At 43.5% G+C, this 25,097-nt stretch overlaps 4 protein-coding genes across 5 annotated transcripts in view; 2 read left to right on the top strand and 2 right to left on the bottom strand.

The window, feature by feature from the left end:
- The window catches only part of LOC135111579 (kinesin-like protein KIF19), a 40,336-nt gene extending 19,132 nt beyond the window's left edge, over positions 1–21,204 (bottom strand). The window contains exons 1-4 of the mRNA XM_064025028.1: positions 20,624–21,204; positions 12,524–12,604; positions 7,248–7,358; positions 6,597–6,800 (exon numbers count right to left, since the gene is read on the bottom strand). Coding sequence (XP_063881098.1) covers positions 6,597–6,800; positions 7,248–7,358; positions 12,524–12,604; positions 20,624–20,674 — 447 coding nt within the window. The 5' untranslated portion in view covers positions 20,675–21,204. The remainder of the gene's footprint in view (positions 1–6,596; positions 6,801–7,247; positions 7,359–12,523; positions 12,605–20,623) is intronic.
- The window catches only part of LOC135111581 (28S rRNA (cytosine-C(5))-methyltransferase-like), a 45,941-nt gene that overhangs the window by 20,150 nt on the left and 694 nt on the right, over positions 1–25,097 (top strand). The window contains exons 2-8 of one of the 2 annotated variants that reach the window (XM_064025031.1): positions 7,317–7,385; positions 22,808–22,914; positions 23,213–23,370; positions 23,673–23,815; positions 24,058–24,180; positions 24,461–24,576; positions 24,825–24,997. In XM_064025031.1, coding sequence (XP_063881101.1) covers positions 7,383–7,385; positions 22,808–22,914; positions 23,213–23,370; positions 23,673–23,815; positions 24,058–24,180; positions 24,461–24,576; positions 24,825–24,997 — 823 coding nt within the window. In that variant the 5' untranslated portion in view covers positions 7,317–7,382. Of the gene's footprint in view, positions 1–7,316; positions 7,386–22,207; positions 22,482–22,807; positions 22,915–23,212; positions 23,371–23,672; positions 23,816–24,057; positions 24,181–24,460; positions 24,577–24,824; positions 24,998–25,097 lie in introns of those variants that run through there. The other variant, XM_064025030.1, reaches the window with a different exon arrangement.
- Positions 1,238–3,916, top strand: LOC135111582 (uncharacterized). Its single transcript, XM_064025032.1, has 2 exons — positions 1,238–2,136; positions 3,112–3,916. The coding sequence occupies exons 1-2, from the start codon at positions 1,459–1,461 to the stop codon at positions 3,481–3,483; spliced, it is 1,050 nt and encodes a 349-aa protein (XP_063881102.1). The 5' UTR covers positions 1,238–1,458; the 3' UTR covers positions 3,484–3,916.
- LOC135111583 (carbonic anhydrase-like) lies at positions 18,832–20,231 on the bottom strand. Its single transcript, XM_064025033.1, has one exon. It carries the CDS (start codon positions 19,788–19,790, stop codon positions 18,921–18,923), a length of 870 nt encoding a protein of 289 aa, XP_063881103.1. The 5' UTR covers positions 19,791–20,231; the 3' UTR covers positions 18,832–18,920.

Raw genomic sequence — 25,097 nt, 5'->3', positions numbered from 1 at the left:
AGAAAAAAAAGAAATCTACTTTATTGGCTGTTTGTGGAGCAAGAACCTACGAAGTGATAAGGTCACTCTGCCTACCAGAGAAGCCAGCCGACAAGTCGTACAGTGACCTCAAAGTGCTGTTGGAGAATCACATGTGCCCGAAACCGTCAGTAATCATGAAGCGCTTCAAATTCAACTCACGATTCAAGCAACCAACTGAATCTGTGTCTTCTTACATTACTGACCTTCGGAAATTAGCGGAGCACTGTGCGTACGGAAACCAACTACCTGACATGTTACGAGATCGTCTGGTGTGTGGAATTGACGACCGAAAAATACAAGCAAGGTTGTTGGCAGATGGGAATTTGGACTTCAAGAAGGCAGAGGCAACTGCTCTGGCTATGGAGGCTGCGGCAAAAGACACTGAAGACCTACAACAGGCTGGGGAGTACCGCAGCAGTCAAGTGAACAAGATTCAGGAGAGGCGCGGGGAAGGAAGAAAAATTCAAGAGACACCGTGGGTGCGAACGAATCCTCGACCACAGTGCTACAGGTGTGGGGGTCCGCATGTGGCTCCTAGCTGTCATTTTGCACGTGCTACCTGTTTTAAATGTAAGAAAGTGGGACACTTGGCAAGGATGTGTCGAAATAAAGCAGACATGGAAAGGAAAATGCACAAGATTGAGGGTGAAGAGGAGGACGGTGAGACAACTGGGGAAGAATACACCTTGTATACAGTGCGGGGGGCTCGTGAACCACCTGTGATTGTTCACCCAGAAGTTAACAAGGTGGCTATTCCCATGGAAGTGGATACTGGTGCTGCGGTGTCCATTATAAGTCAGAAAGTGTATGAAGAAAGCTGGAAGGATACGTGCAAGCCGGTGCTCGAGTATTCCGACGTAGTGTTACGCACCTACAGTGGAGACTTATTGAAAGTGATGGGGGAAGTGAATGTGGAGGTTAATTATAACAACCAGTCGAAAGTTCTGCCGTTGGTGGTAGTGGATGGAGACGGCCCGAGTTTGATGGGGAGAAACTGGTTGAAACAAATTAAGCTAGACTGGGCTGCAGTTTATAGTTGTCGGTCAGAGTGTGATAAGGTCATTCGCAGTTTTAGTAATGTTTTCAAAGAGGAGTTGGGTCTCATCAGAAACACAAAGGCGACCCTACATGTGGATAAGGAGGCACAACCCAAGTTTTTCAAAGCTCGCCCGTTGCCCTACGCCTTGAAAGACAAAGTGGAGCACGAGTTGGAACATCTGAGTAACCTGACAGAAGTTTTGAGGCGTATGGATGACGCGGGGGTGAAACTGAAGTTAAAGAAGTGTGTGTTTCAGGCACCAGAAGTAACATATTTAGGACATAAAATTAATGCGGAAGGGCTGCACCCGTCCGAGGACAAGGTTCAAGCTGTTATAAAGGCACCCACACCAAGCAACATCACTGAACTAAAGGCGTATTTGGGGCTTGTTAATTATTATGGCAGATACATTCCTAATCTCTCCACAGTATTTGCTCCCTTGTACAGATTACTGCAACGGGACGTGGAATGGCAATGGGGACCAGAACAGCAGCGTGCCCTTGCCACATCGAAACAACTGTTGGCGAGCTCCAAGGTGTTGGTGCATTTATGACAGCAGCAAGCCCCTCCTGCTCACCTGTGACGCGTCACCATACGGATTGGGAGCAGTCCTTGCACACCGTTTGGAGTCTGGAGAGGAGAAACCGATTGCTTTCGCATCCCGATCCCTGAGCATAGCTGAACGCAAGTATGCTCAGGTAGAGAAAGAAGGTTTGGCAATAATATTTGGTGTTAAGAAATTTCATAATTACTTGTATGGCCGCCATTTTGAGATCATTTCAGACCATCAGCCACTTAAAAGTCTGTTTAATGAAACTCGCCCAGTGCCTGTGATGGCATCAAGTCGTATCCAACGCTGGGCGCTAACACTATCGGCGTATGAATACACTATCACCCACAAACCAGGGAAAAATATAGTACATGCTGATGGGTTGAGTCGCCTTCCTCTCCCTGAATTTCCCAAGGTGACTCCAGTCCCCGGTGATGTGGTATGCGTGTTGGAGAGACTAGACCAGACACCCGTCACGTCGAGAGAGTTAAGGCAATGGACGGATAAGGACTCAACACTCTCGAAGGTAAGAGATCACATTCTGTACGGTTGGCCTGGACATATAGCAGAGGAAACACTTCAGCCTTTTTTTAGAAGGAGGCACGAATTAAGTGTCCAAGATGGAATAATTTTGTGGGGATCAAGAGTGGTGGTGCCTCAGATAGCTAGAAAAAATGTGTTGGCTGAGCTACATGCAACGCATCCAGGAGTCTCGCGCATGAAAGGTATTGCGCGTAGTCATGTGTGGTGGCCCAATATAGATAAGATGTTGAGTCAACAGTACAACTATGTTCACAGTGCCAACAAGTGAGAAATCTTCCCCCAGACGCTCCTTTGCAGCCATGGGAGTGGCCACTAAAACCCTGGTCCAGGTTACATTTGGATTACGCTGGGCGTTTATGGGTAAGATGTTCCTCGTCATCATAGATGCCCATTCCAAATGGATGGATGTTCACGCTACACAGTCAGCCACTTCATCTATAACTATTGAAAAGTTGCAAGTTACATTCGGGTCACAAGGACTACCTGACACGGTGGTACAGATAATGGTACCAATTTTTGTAGCGAAGAGTTTGAAGCTTTCTTAAAACAAATGGTATCATTCACATAAAGACATCTCCCTACCATCCAGCATCCAATGGGTTGGCGGAAAAGGCAGTTCAAATTTTTAAAATTCTCTTAAAAGATTAACAGGAGGCTCATTGGAATCCAGAATTAGCAAGTTTCTGTTACGGTATCGAGTAACACCTCAGACTACACAGGAGTTTCCCCTGCTGAGCTTTTAGTGGGAAGAAAATTAAAAACTTGTTTAGACTTACTGCATCCAGATGTCCAGGATAGAGTTATGAAGAAGCAAGAAATGCAAAAGTACTACCATGATCAGAAAGCGCGGCATAGGGAATTTAAAGTGGGAGAATTAGTTTATGTAGTAAACTTTTCTCCAGGGAAAAAATGGCTATCAGGCGTAATTGTCCAAAAATCCGGTCCTGTTTCTTTCAAGGTGCAGTTGCTAGATGGGAGGACTGTACGACGTCATCTCGACTATGTGAGGAGAAGAGTAAGCATAGAGGGCGAGACGGTTAACGCAGATGATGCCATACCACCTCCCATGGACCTCACAAATGGAGCAGGAATTCAGAAACATGGTTCGGCACCGGCAGGCAGCGTGTCGCCCCTAAAGGCAGGAGTTTCGAAGCAGTCCGGAGCACACAACAGCAACGCGCCGGATCAAATTCAAGAACGAGAGTTAACCTCAAGTCAAGAGTTCGAACCTGGATTGCCGCCACAACAGCAGCCGTTGGAGAGGGAAACACTGCGCCGTTCTGAGAGACTGCGCCAGAAGCCAGATCGTTTGCAGATAGCTTGGAAATAAAATGTTAGGTCTCTTGCTTCACTTGTGTTAACTATTTTAATTGTTGGAGTTTTGTATTACTTTTGCTAGTTTTAGTTACTATGTTTATTTTGTTTTTTGTCTCGTGTTTGCGGGTTTTAGCGTTTCTTATAACTTGTATCGAATATTTTTTTTCTAGTCTTTCTAATTGATAAGTTTTAGTATCTTCTGTATCTTTTTTAACATTTTGGTTGTAAACTTGATTTTATGGTTTCTAACCTGAGTTTTTTTTTTAAAAAAAGGGAGGAGTGTTATAATTGTTACTACCAAAGTACTACTTGTCATTCACTGCTTCATGTATTGGTTTATGTATTAGTTCATACTAGTTGATTTCGGAAGCTTCTCTCTGTATGGAGCCAGTTCAGCTCCAGCCGGCAAGCGGGTAGCCGCTCCTTAATACATTGTTACCCCTGGAGTCCATCTCTTACTACGTCTCAATCCTGCAGTTATTACAAAGAGTAACAAATGAGATCTCGAGATACGATAAGGAGATCTGGGGAAGGGAAATGCATGTGATCGCAAGGAATTTCAAGCAGTAACAAATTAAGAGTATCACAGAAAACGAGTATCACGTGAGGTCCCCAGAAATTTCAAACCGCAACAGAAGATGAGTGTCAACTGAAATCGCGAGGAATTTCAAACCATAACAGAGGAAAGGGATGACAAGAGATCGCAAGGAATTTCAAACCACAGACTCCTGGATTCTTAACAACCAAAGTATAGTTATAAAATATGAGGAAGGTGTCACGTATCAGGTAATGGGTTGGAGGGAACGGTGGTGGTGGTGGTGGTGCGTTAGAGTATCACGTAATGTTAGGATGTGCGAAATTTAAAACAGGTATTTATAATGATGAATGATATGTAATGATAGTAATTTCTATTTGGTACATGTGTATTTATGTTCGTATTTACTCTCTCTCTCTCTCTCTCTCTCTCTCTCTCTCTCTCTCTCTCTCTCTCTCTCTCTCTCTCTCTCTCTCTCTCTCTCTCTCTCTCTCTCTCTCTCTCTCTTGGTTACATGCCCTCGTTGCCTACACACATGAATTGCACACACGTATACGCCTGCACATACATACATGCATACATACATACGTGCATCGCTTTAGAATACAAACAAACACTTGTAAGAGCCATGGTAACGTCAGGCAAGTCATACATTAATTTTCTGACGAAATATAATTACTTATTCATACTACTTCCTCCCCCCCCTCTCTCTCTCTCTCTCTCTCTCTCTCTCTCTCTCTCTCTCTCTCTCTCTCTCTCTCTCTCTCTCTCTCTCTCTCTCTCTCTCTCTCTCTCGTCTATAGTCTAACCTAATCCACAATTTTCTCCCAGCTGACCTCTTCTGAGTGACGCATAGGGTGTGAGTTGCCTTGACCTCCTTACCACAACAGCTGTGAGAAGACATACACACACACACATACACACACACACACGCACACACACACACACACACACACACACACACACACACACACACACACACACACACACACACACACACACACTCTCTCTCTCTCTCTCTCTCTCTCTCTCTCTCTCTCTCTCTCTCTCTCTCTCTCTCTCTCTCTCTCTCTCTCTCTCTCTGCGTATCGACGTGCAATTAGTCTTGTGTTCAATCTGTGTTGGCCTTTTCTTTCCTCGTACACTTCTGAGTTACTGTTTCTGGAGACTCTATTCAGTTTCTGTCACGGGTTGTCTCAGTTTATTCCTGCCGTAACTTTTCCTCGCTGTTGATAAATCTCTCGTTCTTACCAAGGCATATTCACGACGGCTCCCTCCCTCCCCTTGCTGCCCCAGTGTAATTATTCCCCTCCCTCCTTGACGCTTCCCCATGCTTATTTTCTTCCTTCAAGTACGTCATCATTATGCAGTGTTTTCTCCTCACCATTTGACTGTCTACTTGTCTACATATCAGGGCTCGCACTTGTCGGCAGTCCCAGACGGGGTGGCCCAGACAAGCGTACCACACACACACACACACGCACACACACACACTAGGCATAGCACAGTTGGTCACATACTTCCACAGCGAGGCCAGACAGCATGCACTGGTTTTACCTCTACCTCTTCATAACGAGATCGTTCTCCAGAGTTTACTACCAACTACTTATTTTTTCCCTCCATTTTCCCTGAAGGAAGTCATCGTCTGAATATATTTTTCCCCCTCGTTAGTTTATCATCCTCAATTCAATTTTCTTCCTTCATAAATCCAGCGTGTTATTGTCACTTCACGTACAAGATTCCTTCCTCATTGCCTGACTGTCTGCCACGTATTTCCCATCACATCTCACTCCTCCAATGCAATCTTCCTCTCTTGAGTTACCACCTTCCCGTTAAGACCTTGTATTCTCTTTATAGTGACTGTGTCCCTTCATGTAGTCTTCCCTTCACTAGTTCATTCCATTCTTGTGATGACCTTGCACTCTCATTCCCCCCAAATACTTCCTTTCATGCCATCATTCTCTCATTAGTTACCACCTTTCCGTTAAGACCTCGTGGCTCTCATTCTAACAAGCGTGTCCCTTCATGCAACCTTCCCTTCACTCTCTCCCTTCACTCTCGTTCTAAGTATTTATCTTCATACAGTCTTGCCTTCATTAGTTACCACCTTCCCGTTAAGACCTTCGTGCGCTCAAGTAATGAAGCCACACCTGTCTTGACCTTCAGGTAGCCTTCAGCTGCTATTTTTTACATAGTCATAAAGAAAAACGGTGATTGATAAGAAACATGGAGATTTTGTATATGTCTTTCCAGCGACGCGACCCTGTAGCATTAGTAGTAGTAGTAGTAGTAATTTTAATCTATATATCCTCTTTTAAACCTCACTTATTATTCTCCTGTTGCATTCAGTTCATTTCAGTATCGTAGTAACTTTTTTTCTTCGTACTGTTCTACCTGTTCTACATTATTTACATCGTTATCTAAAGCACCCTTATTATTCTTCCATAATCACGTCGCTTTTTTCTCCTATACATCTCGTTTTTTCTTTACATTCACCTCTTATTCCTCGTTTCTCTTTTTAATCCCCAACTATTTCATCACACCTTGCTTCTCTTCGCATTCCACTCAAAGCGTCAACATCTCGGCCTCACCTTAGTCTTGGAGATCTTGGAGGGGTCGTTGAGGCATTGGAAGAGGTCGTTGAGGGCCTGCACCATGATACCAGGCTGCTCCGGCGTGCCCACCATCGTGTAGGTCTTGCCAGCTCCTGTAGGACCGTAGGCAAACACTGTCGCCGTAAAGCCAGCCAGCACGTCCTGTACCAGTGGCTTCGTCGTGTCCTCGTAGACTTCCTTCTGTTGGCGCAGTGATAAGAAGGAGGTTATGTTCGTATGTTCCTCCCGTAATAGTTATTGTTAGGCACTGCGATATTTTAGTGTTAATAGTGGTGGTGATGGTGGTGGTGGTGGTGTCCGTGTTGGAAATAATGTTTGTCTGATTCCAACAACCGTGGGATGTTTTGTTTTCTTTTGGTCTTCAGTCAACCTTACCATTTAATTCACGAAATGACACCAGTCACGCACCACACACACACACACACACACACACACACACACACACACACACACAACACACACACACACACACACAGACATACACAAAGAGAGAGAGAGAGAGAGAGAGAGAGAGAGAGAGAGAGAGAGAGAGAGAGGAGAGAGAGAGAGAGAGAGAGAGAGAGAGAGAGAGAGAGAGGAGAGAGAGAGAGAGAGAGAGTAATCACACACACACACACACACACACACCTGAGTAGAGTCTTCCCCGTGCAGGCGATCATATAAAAAATGTTTGTCTTTTTCCCTCTTCTGTCGCAGGTGGTCATTCCTGTCCGTCGCCTGGTTCATCAGCGTCAGCATCTGAAAGCAGGACAGCGAATTCCGATGGTGAGAATACGTAGGTTCCTGTAGTAGTAGTAGTAGTAGTAGTAGTAGTAATACATTGGGGCATTTGACTTAAGACCAATGCTCTAGCCGATCAAAAGAATATTTATTTATTTATCTATTATTATTATTATTATTATTATTATTTTTATTATTATCCTTATTATTATTATTATTATTATTATTATTATTAATTTATTTTGCTTACGACGGCTAACTTAAAATACGATCAACTTGTCACTTGGGTGAGTACAGAATTTATGATCTTTGTGTGACTTTTCTGGTGGATTTGCTAATGGTACACACTTAGCTATGCAGTGTCGTAAAGAGCATCGTTTACACGCGTTTTACTGCGCTTTTAAAATCAAGGCATTTTCTTTTAATTCTTCGTTTGAGAATGAAGTGTAGCCATCCGACCGTTTTTTTTTTTTTTTTTTTTGCTTCAACGGCGATTTTGGAACTAATATATATATAATCATTAAACCAGTGAACGGATGTAGTAGTAGTAATAGTAGTAGTAGTAATTAGAAAGACGAGGAGCAACACACACACATACACACACACACACACACACACACACAGACCACAAGCATGCTCTCCACGGATCCATATATTCATAGATACCTCGTGCGTGCTTCTATAAATAAGAGGGTTGCCATGATATGTGTGTGTGTGTGTGTGTGTGTGTGTGTGTGTGTGTGTGTGTGTGTGTGTGTGTGTGTGTGTGTGTGTGTGTGTGTGTGTGTGTGTAGGAGACTCAACCCTAAGGAAAGACTATATTGAGAATCGGCTGCTTCTTAATTATGAACACAGGAAAGGTTGTAGAAGATGAAGGAGGAGGAGGAGGAGGAGGAGGAGGAGGAGAAGAAAAACAAGAGGCAGAAAGAAAGAAAGAAAGGAAGGAAGGAAGGAAGAAGATGAAGAAGAAAAGAAGCAGACAAAGGAAAAGAAGAAGAAGAAGAAGAAGAAGAAGAAAGAAGAAGAAGACGATGAAAAAGAAGATAAAGAAGAAGAAGATGAAGAAGAAGAAAAAGAAACAGGAAAAGAAGAAGCACAGAAAACGTAAGAATAAGAACAACACTAATAACAAGAGGAACAAGAAACAGGAAAAGAAGAAGACAAAAAAGAAAAGGAACGTCTAATAACACGAAGGAAGGGGGAGAAACATGTAGTACGTACGCAGTAATGTCTCAGGATCAGTCAAGTCTCCTATAAATAGACAAAAAACTGTTGGGCGCACGAATTTTTAAGTTTTGGTGGCGTTCTGCTGGCTAGTCTGACCAAGGACCGTTATTTGGCAACACTGCGCCGCACTTCAACCACATTCAAAAGTCTCTACCTAAATGAAGTTCCAAGGGTTTTTAGGAGTGTTCATAGGATTTTAGTGACAGGTTAACAACATTTCTATATTATTAACTGGAGAAACACTCATGAAAACCCGGCCAGTCATCTCTGTGGCCTTCGAAAATAGTCGTGGTGAGAGAGCGAAGCGTTTCTCAATACTGGCTTAAGAAGTGGCGGGAACTCTTCCAGTGGCGCGCTGACTCAAGTAGTGAAATGCAATAATGTTAACCCGCTCACTCAAGATATTTTGTAAAGGTCAACTAATCGCGTCTCTCTCTCTCTCTCTCTCTCTCTCTCTCTCTCTCTCTCCTCTCTCTCTCTCTCTCTCTCTCTCAGCTCTTTCCAGACCATTTTTTTCTTTCTTTTTGTCTTTAACCGATAATTTCGTGAACTCTATGTGTATTTGACATTTACGAACCAAACGAATCTCTCTCTCTCTCTCTCTCTCTCTCTCTCTCTCTCTCTCTCTCTCTCTCTCTCTCTCTCTCTCTCTCTCTCTCTCTCTCTTTGGCATTAATTCTGATGTTACACGATTACGTTCATTAGTGACACATCAGACACAAGTAAAATACATAATTACTAAGAAATCCTTGTAAAAAATAAGTTTTCCTAAGATTATAAACATTTCTCCGTTATCAAACCATTACTTACTGTTTTTCTTTGTCTCTTTCTCTTTTTTGTGCTTCATTTATCGATTCAGCATGTACGTGGCAGTGTCCACCTTATCACACACACACACACACACACACACACACACACACACACACACACACACACACACACACACACACACACACACACACACACACACACAAAGCACGTGGCGGGACACGAGGAGGAGGAGGAGGAGGAGGAAGAAACATTACTCTTACTTTTCACTCTATCATTTAAATATTTCTCTCTCATTTGAAGCACGGCGAGGCTTTGAAGACAGGATTGCTCAAAATTCTTACTGATTTGCTGATGAATACGTACAATAGTGATCATTGTTATAATACTTAACCTAACCTAACCTAACCTAACCATACTTAACCTAACCTAACGTAACTTAACCTAACGTAACTTAACCTAACTTAACCTAACCAGACGTAACTTTCTAAGCCAACCTATACTACTATTACAGTTTCTACTTATGTTGCTGCTGCTACTACTACTACTACTACTACTACTACTACTACTACTACTACTACTACTACTACTACTACTACTACTACTACTACTACTACCATCACCAACACCACCACTATTTCTGTCCCTACCACCATGTCGTGACCCAAGACATACCAAGAAAAAAATGAAACAAACGAAAAAAGAGGAAGAGTATGAGACAGCAAGAACAGAAGAAGGAAGTGGAAGAAATGAAGGAGAAAGTAAGAAAGTAGAAGGAAGAAACGAGAGACGAACAACAATAAACACTACCATGAAATTAATGACCAACCTAATTACGAACGACAAAGATGATTACACAACCATACAATCCATACTTAGCTACAATCACACAAAACCTTAATTACAACCTGAACACCTTGCAATCAGTGGCACTATAATCATACATATATGTGTCTCCCTTGAAGTTCCTTACTAGATGTATCTTGATATGACGCGTCTGTCCATGACCTAAATAAACACGCAGATGGAGGAGGAGAATAAAGAGAGAAGAAGAGGAGGAGGGCACTGGTAAAGGATGGATTAGAGAAAAGATAAGGAGATGGGATTCATGACATGGGGAGGTAGAAGAGGAGAAGAAGCAGAGGATGAAAAGACAAGAACACATATGAAGGATGGATTAAAGAAGATGATTGGACATGGGCTGGGAAAAGAACAAAGACAATGATTGGAGAAGAGGAAGGGGAGGTAGAAAGGGCATTAGTGGGAGAAAGGGAAGAGGAGGAGAATAAAGAGAGATGGAAAAGAGAATTAAGGACAAGGATGAGGAGGAAATGAGATCGAAAAACGGGATGGGGAAAGAGAATGGGGAGGAAGAGAGGAGGAAAAGAGGAAACAGATGAAGAAAATTTCAAAAGAAGAAAAGATAAGGACGAGGAAGAGGAGGTGGAATAGAAGACATGATTTGAGGAAAGAAGGAAAAGAGAAGAACACGTATTAGAGGAAGAGATAAGGAGAAAATGGAACCAAAGACATGGGCTGAGGAAAAGAGGAGGAAAAGAAGAGGACATGAGCGAGAAAAAGAGATAAATAGGAGGAAATAGAAGCGAATACATGGGCTGAGTAAAGAGAAGAAGAGGAATAGAAAGAAGAAGAAAAGGAGAGTAGATTTTCAGTGTGTATTCCTCCCATCATCATCACTGGCAGTCCTTTACTCAGCTCAATAGTGTCATGTTTTCCTTACCCTCGAGGGTTCACGACCAGCACACCCAATCGTAAGACCTGCTGAGGGAGGCCCGTGTTTGTCTCATCTCCATGATATATTGAAGGGAAGGTCGGCAAGCCATCGACCGCAGCACACACACACACACACACACACACACACACACACACAGACACACGGAGACACACACCCACACAGACACAGAAGCAAGAGTGTCTAGGCGACGTGATGTGACGTGACACCAAACAGAGAGAGAGAGAGAGAGACGTTACTGTTTACTATTAGTACCTAAGCAACACCACCACCACCACCTCCACCACTTCTCTTCGTCTTCCTAATGGGAAAATATTTATGTCTCTGTCACGAACTGTTATATTAGCGTGTCAGTGAGAGATGAGCGATGCGTGTTAGTAGTAGTAGCAGTAGTGATAGAAGTAGAAGTCGTAGTAGTGGAAGAGGTGGTGTGGGTGGTAGTAGTAGTAATTTTTGACTACCGCTTTCGACTCTTCCGGGACCAGCACCTCAGTGGGAGTTTTTTTATTGGAGTTTCGTTCCCTTGGCCGGTGCCCTTCCTACATAAAAAAAAGTAGTAGTAGTAGTAGTAGTAGCTCTCTTGTGGCAATCTATGGAACAGTGCTCACTTCCCTGTGGCAAATTTGTACCAGGTAATAGAGGAATAATTTAATCTTGATCCAGGCTACAATTCTTTTTTATTTCTCCCTCTCTCTCTCTCTCTCTCCGTCTCAGTACGTTTCTAAATCCAGAGCAGCGTGAAATCGGTCACTCCCGGAAGAAAATGGGGGCGGCGTATCATACAACGGTGTCTTTCATTACACGTCGTGGCGGTAAAGGTTGTGTTGCATAAGTGATGCGGGGGAGCGGGTGTTGAACTCAGGGATAGGAGGAAGGAGGGAAGATGAAGGAGGGATGGGAGGAGGGGAGAATGAAAAGAGGAAAGGAAGGAGGACAAGGAGGGAAGGGAGGGAAGAAAGAAAAGGGAGAAAGGAGGAAAGGAAAGAAAGGAAAGAAGGAAGGAAGGAGGAAAGAGAGGCAGAGAGGAGGGAAGAAAGGTATAAGCAAGGAAGAAAGGAGGAGAGCAACGGTCATAACGTGTGTATTGAGTGAACTGAAAGCAGGAAGATGAGGAGACGAAATATTTAATGTAACACTTTGAGATGTTGAGTAAACGTGTCGATATGTGAGAATTGTGGCCTGATTATTTGACGTGAGTATGGTGGTGGTGGTGGTGGTGGTGGTGGTGACGGTGGTGGTGGTGGTGGTGGTGGGTCATTTCTTCAGTCAGTATACGTTGATAACAAACCAGATTCAGTCAATGTGCATAGATTGTCGTCAGGAATCAATGAGGTGGCACACACACACACACACACACACACACACACACACACACACACACACACACACACACACACACACACACACACACACACACACACACACACTGCCTCACATTGTCATCTTGTACTTCCAGGATGCGATAACAGCCTCGTTGCCGCTCCTCGTTGGTCAGGGGCCGCACCCTCACCGCCACCTGCAGGAGGGAAGGGTAAGTGGGTGAGTGGGCGTGACTAGGCGTGACATTGGGAGTAAGAAAGGTCCATGTGGTTGTAATAAGGGGCTTGGAAGTACTGGGTTGGGGGATGGTGGTGGTGGTGATGGTGGTGGTGGTGGTGGTGAGGAGGAGGAGGAGGAGGAAGAGGAGGAGTGATTGGCCAAGATGGACATTGGTAGTAACTAAAATCCATGCGATTCTAATTCGGGCTTTGAAATATTAAGTTAGGAGACATGGTGGTGGTTGTGGTTGTGGTGGTGGTGGTAGTGATGATGGTGATGGTGAGAAGGAGGAGGAGTTTCGCTGTATCTTAATCTTAGGGGATGATGGGGATGATGGTGGTGATGGTGATGGAAATGAGGAGGAGGAAGAGATTCACTGTATAATCATTGTATTTCATCTTCATTACTCTCCATGTATCCGGTTAAAAATTCAACTTGAAATTAGAGGATGTGGTGATGTGGGTGACTGTGAATGGCTGTGCGTGTAAGCGTGTGGACTGCTGCGTGTGGAGGTGCGAATGATGGATACATAGCTGTGTGAGGTGTGGATATTATACCTGTGTGGAGAGCTGTGCATATGATGATGTGGATGAATATGTACGTGACACTGTGTAACGGCAGTGTGTGTCTGTGTGGATGGCTGTACGCACACAAACAGACCCATAACATTGTGGATGACTATGTAGGCATCCGTGTATGTAGTAGCGCGGAGGCATTGCGTGTACACAGCGGATGAGCATCGTGGAACAGTCGGCACACAAAAAACAACGGGTTGATTGAGTGAGTTGCAATCAGCGCAAGGCAAACATGCGTGGCCCAGCTGTAAGCCTCGCCAATCACTAATAAGTAATGAATAATGGCCCTGGTAATCCTTCGCGTCGCTAAATATTAGTCACGCTGCGATCAATATTTCACGTCACGTCACCGAGAAGCGAGTGTGAGTGTGTTACCTTCGAGCCAAGGAGAGGATGGGACACCAGGGTACATCAGGGGCTGGGTACACCTCCCTTCTCCTCTTCTCCCTCCCCCCCTCAGCCTTGACACACTTCAACCGTAACTAAGGGATAAGGGGAGATTCGGAGAGCGTCGCTTGTACCATTAACGCTCAAGGTTGCCTCTCTCACGCTCTACTTTCGCTTACATGTCATGCTTTTGCGCCACTGTGCAGAATATATGGCCTGTATTCTTAAACAAACTATGTTGTGATAAAAACTGTATTCAAAAGCCACATAGGTGATTGGCCAGTTTCTCATAAGTGATTTCTCCCAGTGATGATGCGGAAATACTGTTAAATAATCATCGGAACCATGAAAACCTCCCTGGCAACAACAGCCGTCACCAGAATCACGGAAACGCCCTTGAAAGCCGCAACTTCCACCACTGCCTGATGAAAGTATACAGAATGAGAGGATAAAATACTTGAGAACACTGGCCATAACACTGTGAGGGGTTGGTGAAACAGGCGACTAAGTGTGAATATGAAGTTTACCAGCACATTCGTCAAGCACTTCAAAGAATCAACGTGAATAAGTGAACGCCTCGCAAAACTGTTCTTCCTCCTGCTCCTTCTCCTCCTCCGTGTTAATTATTCGCCGTGGGGATCAGGAAGTTAAGGGGGAAATTAATGCTGTGAAGGCCAAAGACGAACTGTGCTACATTGCCACCGCCGCTCGCCTGCACACCTTTAATTATCTGCAGGGCATGTTGGAAGTTTTGCCGGGGAGTTAATGTTTTGAAGGCCAAAGACAAGTACTGGAATATTCTCACCTGCGCTCGCCTGTCGTATCATAATCAAGGTAATCCCACTTCGCCACGGGACGTAAACATTTTAATATATAGACAGTGATCAGGGGAGGACCATTTTTCCGTCCAACAAATAGCGTTATCAGCCACTCATAACATTCCTACTGCGTCCTTCACTGACCTCTGTAACACTGTAAAAATTGCGTGCGTGCGGAAACGGGAGGCAAGAGAGAGAGAGAATAAAAGGTAAATTTTGTCTTTTTTTTGTATTACACATATATATTAGAGGGTTTAGTGTAATCTCTGTAGCACTAAAAATTCCTTGCTTGGAGAAACAGTAGACAAGAGACAATAGCAGATAAATTTTGTCTTTTTTTTTTTTTTTATTACAGAGAGTTTAGTGTAATAGTAACCTTTGTAACACTAAAAATTGCCTGCGTGGCGGAATAAGAGAAAGAAAAGAGAGAATATGTTAATTTTGTCTTTTATTAAGATTACAGATACGTTTAAAGGAGTTTAGCATAAGAATAAGTGTCTAAATAGTCTTTCGTGATTTAAGAAAAAAATGTGTAGCAGTGAAACGGTTAAGCATTCCCGCGTGCCTCTCTTTTTCACTCTCCTCTCTCTACTTTACGTGATGCACAAACTAAGACTCCAAGGTGCACCTCGACTACTTTGAAAAGGCTCTTCTTGAAGTTACACGGTGTTTTAATAGTGTTTTTACGGTTTCAGTGGCAGATTAACATGATATCTACATTATTAACAGGAGAAACACTATTGAGAACCCGGCTAATCATCTCTGTGGCCTTTAAAAATAGTCATGATAAGAGAGTAAAACATTTCAGAACACCGGCCATTATCGTGATGTGTGAAAATTAATACATGAGCTCTGTGCCTCAGCCCGGCAAAGAAAGGTCAGTTTTAATAACCTGGTCATGTCAAAGCGGCCCTGGAATTATTGACAGACTGAAGCAATGCATCTGGAACATAACACAATGACGGCCGCTGCTGCAATAATTACGCTGTGAATTATATGTCTTGTTGGCACGAATGAGACACAGATAGGAGTACACGAGACGCGCCTGACAAACTCACCTCCCTCACACGCACTGCACGGACGACACACAGATATACGAGATACACAGATATACAAGTACTCAGGAACACGTCCCCCTCACACGCACCACGCCAGATACACAGATAGGAGTACATACAACTATCGCCTCACAAACCTATCGCCCTCACACGTACCCAAGCACCGCACCAGAGACACAGATACACGAATACTTACCATACGCACCTCCCAAACCCATCCCTCTCACACGCACCTCACGAAAGATTTACTCAGAGTAGACCCCATACCTAGCGTTCCCTTTCTTTATGTAGGACTGTGCTGGGTGAGTTCCGTCTGGTGAAGCTTGCAGTCATACAATGGTTTGCCCACGATAGCTAAAAGGTTCAGTCGCAGTTTCGGTTTTGCTGGGAATTTCAGGGATTGCGTATTGATAAAACTCACGCTATGATGATTTTTTCACCTTCATGTTTATAATCTCTGACAGAAAATGTTCCAAAATATAAAGGATTTTTTTTTTATTATTATTTATCTTTTTCTCTCTTATTCTGAGACTTGGATCGACAGAATTACGGATATATATTTCGCTGGATAAAATATAACCTGTAAAGTATACTGTAAGATTACATTGCTCGTTGTTCCGTAATTTAATGCAACTAGGAGAGCGATTGTGGCTGCTGCATCACCTGAAACCCAACAATCAATAAGTTAATTGCGTCCCCTACTGCTTGTGTACCGAGGCGCTGGCGTGGTGTGCATTACTGGATTGTGTCGCGCCTCCCCACCAGCTCCCTCCCTCCCTCCCCCCTCCCCCCGCGCTCGCCACCACCTGTCTGCTTCATGTGTTGTGTAGTAATGGCCCACACGTACACTAGTCCTCGCATGTACTGTTAACAAAACTCTAACTTGGTCTAAGCCTGAATGATGAAGACGCAAAAGTGTGTGTGTGTGTGTGTGTGTGTGTGTGTGTGTGTGTGTGTGTGTGTGTGTTTTCTTTTCACCTGAGGATTATCGCTTTTCTATGACGTCAAAATACGTAGTTCACTAGTTTTCCGTTCTTTTTTTTGTTTTTGTTTTTTTATGCATTTCTTATACCAGGTTAGAGTTTTCTCAATAATACAGCAATTCTGGCATGTACCGGGCACAACACCCACAGTATGCATCAGGTGGTGGAGTCCTATAGGTATTTTCTTCGAGTCACGCCTTGTTTAAGAAAAAGAGTTATAAATCACAGGCAATTTCGGGTGTTAGTGCATGTGTGAGGCCGCAGCACGCCACGCAACACCGCCACCCTGTCTTGCATTGCACCACCCGCCTGGCAAAGCGCCCTCAGCCTTGCCAGTGACACCATCATTATGACAACCTTGCCTGACTGAAGGACGCTGCCTGGTCTGGTGGCGTGCGTCCCTTGTTTGTGGTGCCAGGCTGTCCCCCCCACACATCCCCACGCATTAACAGATAACTGCACCCACACACTGGACAGGGACGCAGGACAGCGGTCAGCAGTAAAGGAGCAAGGTCAGTTTTAGCGCTTTTCGTCTCTTTCCCATAGTGAGTAATACAAAGAAGACCTCGATGACGCGGCTAACAGGAAGGCTGTGCGCTAGGTGAGGGGAATTCCTTGCTCTTCCTATGTTGTACGGAGGGAAGGAAGAAATGGTAGCAAGAAAGAAAAAGATAGTAAAGGAAGGAATGAAAGAGGGACAAAGTAGAGAGAGAGAGAGAGAGAGAGAGAGAGAGAGAGAGAGAGAGAGAGAGAGAGAGAGAGAGAGTGTAGTAGTAGTAGTAAAAGTAGTAGTAGTAGTTATAGTAGTAGGATAAAACTGATCACTTCATTATGTACTGAAGGAAAAAAAATAAATAAATATAATCACCGTAATGTTCTTTCTAAAAAAAATAATAGAAACTCCTAAATATAACAACAGCAATAGAAGAAAAAAAAAACGCATTTACACACACACACACACACACACACACACACACACACACACACACACTATATTAATTAAACATTCACGTTCGAAGCTTCAATTTATCACATTGAATAATATAAAATCTTTAATGGTACACGTAGCACTCGAGCTCCGTGAACTCTGCCAGACACAGACACGTGGGCGCGCCTCAGGACAACACAGGGACACTTCTACGCGCATTAATTAACTCCACTACTTTTAATGGACTCCGGTGAAAGTTATAAGAATTCTGATAGGTATTTCTTTGGTCCTTCGGTGACATTTCCACTCGCACTCTTGAACACTTTACGCTTCACCTCGGCTACTTTCAACAGACGCCAAAGTGATGAAGGCTCTGTCTGGTGAGTGCTTTCGTGCTCCTAGTGACACCTTCAGTCAGGAGTGAAAATAAGCTTCTGAAAGGGGATATAACAAGGGTGACATGAACAAAATTCTGCGGCTTCACTCAGTTCACGCCGTCACGATACTATGAAATGAGACACCCTGATCTCAGTTTCGATCATACCAAGTGGTTAGTTCCCAGGAAATAAGTGAGTCTTTGGTCAGAGAAAGATTAAAACCAGGAACTTGTTTTACCTCGCAATATTACAGGTAAGAAAAAGAACGTTTTGGAGGAAGAAAATGATACCAGGAAAAGAAAAAAAAAAGCTTGAGAATGAATGAAGGAAAGCACCAGTACGAAGCTGTTTTACTTTTTAGTTCTTTTGCAGTAAATAAAACATGACAGTTCCGAAAACTAAAAATAAAATTTCACAGAACTGGTAAAAAAATGAATAAAGATCGAGTATCATACGACACACACACACACACACACACACACACACACACACAGAGAGAGAGAGAGAGAGAGAGAGAGAGAGAGAGAGAGAGAGAGAGAGAGAGAGAGAGAGAGAGACTTCTCGTAACCTCACATTTTTTCTCCCTTGAGTTACGTGTGGCACTGACCTCGCCCGGAATGATCTCGCGTGGCCTTCCTCTGATCCCCCGTGGGCTGAGTGACCACCGTGACCTGCCGCCTCGCCAAGGACGTCACGTGACTGGCATCAAGCCGCAGCACGACACCGCACTAAGCAATCCCGCGACACGAAGAAATAAGACTTTTTCCTTCTCCCAGATGCCGTGACACCAGAGAGAGAGAGAGAGAGAGAGAGAGAGAGAGAGAGAGAGAGAGAGAGAGAGAGAGAGAGAGAGAGAGAGAGAGAGAGAGAGAGAGATGGTCACCTCACACAATAAGTCGAAATGAGGTGGTTTCCGTAGTGGCATAAGGGAATATGTACGATTTTGTGTTTTCAAGCTCCGCCTCCTCTGTTTTCACTTGATTCCTCGCTGAGATAGGAGGATTGTATAGGCACTTAATGTGAGTAACTGTGCTTACCGTGAAAGGACAACCCGGTAAATTAAGTGACAGTGAGGACGGTGAGTAAGGCAGAAATAAACAGCAACTTACAGTGGTGGTTGTTAAGGTTGTGTCCCAGGCGACACACCAGCACTACCACCACCACCACTCACAGGCATGAGCGCACCACTCGCCGCCCGTTGAGCGGCTGCAGGGTTCGGAAATTGTCTTGCAGGGGAGTGCCATCCGAAGCCACCAGCTGCCTGAACTCCTGCAGCTGTGTGTTAGATATGCTGATGGCGTCCTTGAAGACAGTCCACACCACCACTTCGCTGCAGGGCGGCGTGGTGAGGGAACCTTCGTAACGGAAGAAGTCATCCACGTTGTCCGGCAACATGTCTCGCAGGATGACGGGCGAGATCATGGCAGTCTTTTGAGGCTTGGAAATTTGTGACAGGCCATCAATGATAGGCTGGAGGTTCAGGTTGTCTTGTAGCGACAGCTCCAGCGGGACGCCCAGCACAGCCACGCCTCTGCTGTGCCGCAAGGCCTCGCCCAGGCTGCCGTGACGCTCGCGGTAGTGCACCAGGTGAAGCTCACCCGGGAACGTGACTCCGTCCACGGTGTGCTCGGAGCCCTGGTTGTTCGTGGCGCCCCAGTGGAAATGGAACTGAGTAAAGATGTACCTGTCAGTGAGGTTGCCGCCTGTCAGTGAGGCGTCGCTCATTGGCGTCACCTTAACGGAGTGTCCTGTGTTGGTAACCTTGATGGATAAAGGCACAAGGTTGTAGTTGTGGAACGTGAAATGTTCCACAGGAGGGCCGGGGACGGCCTCATCGGAGACTAGAGCCACTGGGGACTGCCTCGACCCCCCACACTTAGGGAAGGCTGCGGGCCAGGTGAGAGGGCCATTGGTGTTGCGCTGGTAGCCCCACAGCTTACCTACACCGCGTGGCGAGGCGAGGGTTACTGTTGCCGCCATCACCACCACCACTAGTATCTTCATAGTGAAGTATTTAATGGGGCGTTTGCCTTCCATGTCAGCCTTTTAACTTATGTTTCCTACTTCCTGATGTAATGTTAAAAAAACAAAATACAGCGTGGATGAGGACGCTGGCGGCTGTCCATGACTACCACCACACACCACACAGTGACAGGCGGCGAACACAGGAAGCTGCAACGCGGGGTGTGAAGGCAATGAACGAAATAAAGAATAAAGCATGCGGGTGTTGTGATGGTGGTGCAGGGGTCCTGATGGTAGCCGTGCGGGTGAAATGATGGTAGATGCTGAGGCGGGTGAGAGTGAAGGTGAATGGTGTGTGGCCAGATGATGGTGATGGTGAGCGCTGGTGTATGGGGGCCAGGTACAGGAGATAATGTGTGTGTGTGTGCGTAGGTGAGGGTATTGGTGAGTGATGTGTGTGGGCAGGTGAGTACTGGTGCTGGTGAGGGTGATGGTGGATGATGGTGTGAGAGCGACTGTATATTTTTCCAGGGGTAGAAAAGCTGGGGTGGATGAAGAATACGAGGGGAAGAAAGCGGTGAATTAACGGAAGATTACAACAGATGATGTTAATCCGGCGGGCTGTGCGCCTTGCTTGTTGTATGTACTTGAATTTTTGAAGTTATCTATGCAACTCTCTTTCCAAGTTTCATTATTGTATCTTAAGCATTACACATAGTCATATTTACACGCAGCAGCAGACTCACAGCTCGCTTAGTAGCAAGACTGCAGGAAAAGAACTGCAGCTAATATACCTGACTTCCTCGACTGTATCATCTTGCATGCACGCACAGTCCAGTAACATCCTCTGCCCCTAACACACTAACATGTGAAGGATCATTTACCAAGACTCAACCAATACATCTTACCATGAGCTGCTCAGCCTTGCTCTTGGCGTCTTGTTTTCTCGCCCCTGCCATCTTGAGTCGCCCACAAATAATATAATAATGCAAGACGACGTGTTATAAGAGTGTTGCGTGAACCGTGACCAGGTCGTTGCCACCACGTGTCCAGGTCACCATGGCGGATGTGAGGAGCAGACTCCCATCTTGCATCACACCACCGCCAGGTGCTGCCCGCATCAGCCACAGAGACACACACCACCTGTCGCCGATATTTAGGTGAAGGTCATGGTTCACTCTAGGATGTAATACCAGTGTGTCCTGCAGGTCACACGTGAGGTCCTGCGGTGATCCTTCCGTAGCCACACGCTGGGCTCCCCCGCTGCCATTCACTGTGCATCCAGACCGAGCAGACCGGGAATCGCGGACTCCATGCACCTCCCACTGCTATGACGGCACGCACACGACTGACTCACTCTGCGCTGCTGCTCTCCGTGGCCCGCTCACGATATGTTGGCCTCACCTGTATTTTCCTCGCTCCCGTTCGCTCACACCTGCGCTCTCGTACAGTTTGCCATCTTGCCTTGACGACTGCTGCAGCCCTAGTTACGCGTATAATATATATATATATGTATATATATATATATATATATATATATATATATATATATATATATATATATATATATATATATATATATATATATATATATATATATATATATATATATATATATATATATATATATATATATATATATATATATACTCGTATATAGCCATTCCCTCACTAAACTGATCTGCTGTCTGTATTTCTCTCTCTCTCTCTCTCTCTCTCTCTCTCTCTCTCTCTCTCTCTCTCTCTCTCTCTCTCTCTCTCTCTCTCTCTCTCTCTCACTATGTAAAATTCTTTAACTAACGCCCAAAGTAGAGCACATCCTGTTATACTTCCCTCTCGCTGAAATCTCCATCCTTGGGGACTTCTGCCCAGTGGAGTGATTTGAACAGGTATTATGCTGATTTCCCACGGAATGACTGTTGCTCACATCTTGCCTGGTCTTCCGCTTGTGCCTGTCCAAATACTACCTTTTTCTTCATGCTGGAAGTCTCTTCGCATTAATTTTAACATGTTCCTTGAAAATGTCGATCGCTTCATTCTCTCAAACGAACGACCTATTTGCCTTGATTTCCTGCTCACGTAAACTTAATCTGTCCTCAATGAGAAGATTCAGAGACATTATTATTATTATTTTTCCACTCAATCTTCTCTCCGATCACCAACACGGCTTGCATAAAGGAAGATCTGTTACATTTTATGTCCAACAAGGTAAAATGTAATCGACTCACGCTCGTTTTATTGTATATCATATTAAAAATTCCAATATGAAAATCTATCAGAAACAGCTTCCATCTTAAATATTCTCCCCTCACGTGTTTCATACAAGTCTTGCCTTCTTAACACTATTTTTTTTCTTGATATTTATGGGACGCGGTTGTATGAAAAATTACTGCACTGTATATTAAGAAACAGATAGTGAATTATATACTGTCGCAGTTTTGCACACCTTCGCACACGTACAGTTCGCCGAAACTAGCGCCTCGCCCCGTCTTTGCCGAAACGGCCCCGAGCAAGGTAAACTGCACCGTTCATAACAACACATGGGTCTTATGCTGCAGTGCCGAGGGTTGATGAATCGAGGACTCAAACCCACATTGCTCTTAAACATATGATTGAACCCAATGCATGAAGGAAGGCAGTATGAGTAATAAGAAGCCTCACTCCGTGCCTGTGCCACAACTGTACAAGGAAGCCAGCAGGATACTGGGACAACTGGAAAGGAAGGAAGGCTCCCTTAAGACGCTAGTGTACGGTGGCAAGTACAAGGTGAGCTGAGGAATGTACTGTAACATCTGCATTACCGAGACACTGTTGAACTAAAATACATTTGTTTAGTGTTATGAGGTAACATACACAGGCCAGGTGGCAAGGATTGTTGAGATAGATAAAGCTGGAGGCATGCACCAAACCTTTGAGGACAGAACTCCGGTCATACAGTTTTGGACTATATATTTGTCATATAGTACTAAGTATTTCTTTTTCCTTTTATCACTTCCCTAATGCACCTCTCAAACATAAGCACTCTTTACTATACTCTCTCTATATTCCCTTTTAAGTAAGTTTCATGAACGTTTATTTATTTATTTTTCCAGAACTTCAAGAAAATTTATGCTTTGTTGTCTAAAGCTTGGAATCAGAAGTCTGAGATTCAGCAAGTGCTGGCTGCATCCAAATTATTTCATGAACAGCCAAATTTTAAGTAAGTATCTTAAGAATAATATTCAATATGCGTCTCACAAGTTGATATTCCCCCATTGAGTGTCTTTACTTGAATTGTTTCTTTTTGAATAAAGTGAATCATGTTATGCATGTAGCCTATGTACATATATATATATATATATATATATATATATATATATATATATATATATATATATATATATATATATATATATATATATATATATATATATATATATATATATATATATATATATATATATATATATATATATATATATATATATATATCATGTTTTCATTGTTGTCTTTTGCAGTCCTCATCTTGCACATATTCTGACATCTGAGCTATTAGGAAAAGGTTCTCTGTCAGGCAACTGCAAGCCTATTCAAGTTCTTCTTGAATATGAAGAAGAACTCAGGAGCTTGGCAGCCCACCATCTCACTGATGTAGCACCGAATTATGGACATAGGAGTGAGTTAATTTGCATTTAATTACTTTATAATATTATCTGTTTATCTGTATAATATATCACTTAATCTGAGAGGATCCCTTAAGGGAGTGACCATGACAAAAGAGCCTTCACCTCTCCCTCTCCAATATTGCCTTCTTGCATGTTCAAGTGCTTGGCTTTACTAACACCTGCTCAACACACATGGAAGGATAGAGTAACTTCTTCATTCTTGGTAATTGTAACTCTTAATACTAATTTAAATTTAGGTAGCAATGTGAAAATAGGTACTTTATCTGAAGAACTTTTGTTGTCTTGTTCACAGATGGCTGCCCTCGATATGTTCGTGTCAACACTCTGATAGCTTCACTGGAGGCTGTACAGGTGCAGCTCTGGAATGAAGGCTGGCATCCTACTAATTATGACAGAGATCACACTACTTATGATGATTTTCTTAATCTAATTGAGGTTAATTTTACTGTAATTTTTGTATTCTGAAATCCTAAGATCTGCAATTTACCTCTGCCAGTCTAGGAAGATACTTGTACATGTTTGTCTGTCTGTCTGTCTATCTGTCTGTTGTGACATTTTAGATTTCACTGCAATCACCATAATTCTTATTGCTTTTTTATTCCATTAGTTATGATATAATGTATGTTATGGTACTACAGGTATATGAACATTTTCTTATTTGTGCATTTTGATTTCAGAATTTACAGGGTCACTGCTACCTGATTGACTATCACATACAAGACCTGCTAGTCTTCCCTCCAAATACACCATTTTGGGATAGCCCTTTGTATCAAGACAGTGCAATAATTCTTCAGGATAAAGTAAGTGATCTCGTGCATGAATGATGAATATAAATGTGATTGCTTAGAATTGTTAAGATCATGTAGTATTCTTGTGAAGCTGTAACTATGCAGAGAGAAACTATTTCTACTGCAGCATCTCATATACATACTTGAGAACTGGATTTTCCACCAGGTAGAGTGGTGTTAAAATTTCATTGTTCACCACCAGCTTTGGCTATTACCTTCTTTTACTGACCAACCTGGTGAACTTTTTGATTTTGTGTGCATTTGCAGTTATATTTATGGTAATCATTTTCAGGCCAGTTGCATACCAGTCTTCATTAGTAACATTAAACCTGGAGCTTGTATCCTTGATGCTTGTGCTGCTCCAGGGAACAAGACATCACAGATTGCAGCAGCCATCAATGATTTTGGGTAATTTAAAATTTTTTTTTTTTTTTTTTTTTTATTTCCTCATGGTTTCATTATTTAGTATTATAGTTCAGCAATGGTTGATAGCTCTCTCACATGACACTACCTTAGCAACAAAGATGCTATTACCATTAAATATTTTCAGAACAGTTTTTCTTGTCTTTAAGTGTGTAAATGATAGGCATTATACTAACTCTGAGCTCCATCTCAGAAATATTCTTTGAGAAATTAACATCTATCGCATTTTGCAGAAGAGTAATAGCTTCAGAAAAAAGCTTCAAGCGTTATAAAACTCTTGAGAAGCTACTACAACAGAGAGGAGCAACATGTGTCTTTGCCACAAACCAAGACTTTACAAAACTGCCTTCAAAGTTGACTGCTGGTGTTGAGCACATCTTCTTGGATCCAACATGTTCATCCAGTGGTAGGTAGAATGGTTGATACCATACTCAAGAGAAAATAAGACATCACATAAGAATTCTTTAAATTTTATTTCTTTGGAGATTCATTCAAATATGGTACAA

Source organism: Scylla paramamosain, chromosome 22 (genome assembly GCF_035594125.1).
Source record: "Scylla paramamosain isolate STU-SP2022 chromosome 22, ASM3559412v1, whole genome shotgun sequence".
In the NCBI taxonomy this organism is placed as follows: domain Eukaryota; kingdom Metazoa; phylum Arthropoda; class Malacostraca; order Decapoda; family Portunidae; genus Scylla; species Scylla paramamosain.
The sequence above is the reverse complement of the archived record's forward strand: the minus strand, read 5'-3'. Positions and strand labels throughout refer to the sequence as shown.

Bases quoted from the DNA above. Each gene is read 5' to 3' on its own strand.
- LOC135111582 (XM_064025032.1), top strand. From the start codon at position 1,459: ATGGCAGATACATTCCTAATCTCTCCACAGTATTTGCTCCCTTGTACA. The intron at 2,137-3,111 runs GTAAGAGATCAC...GTTTCTTTCAAG, and splicing joins AGGACTCAACACTCTCGAAG to GTGCAGTTGCTAGATGGGAG.
- LOC135111583 (XM_064025033.1), bottom strand. From the start codon at position 19,790: ATGGAAGGCAAACGCCCCATTAAATACTTCACTATGAAGATACTAGTG.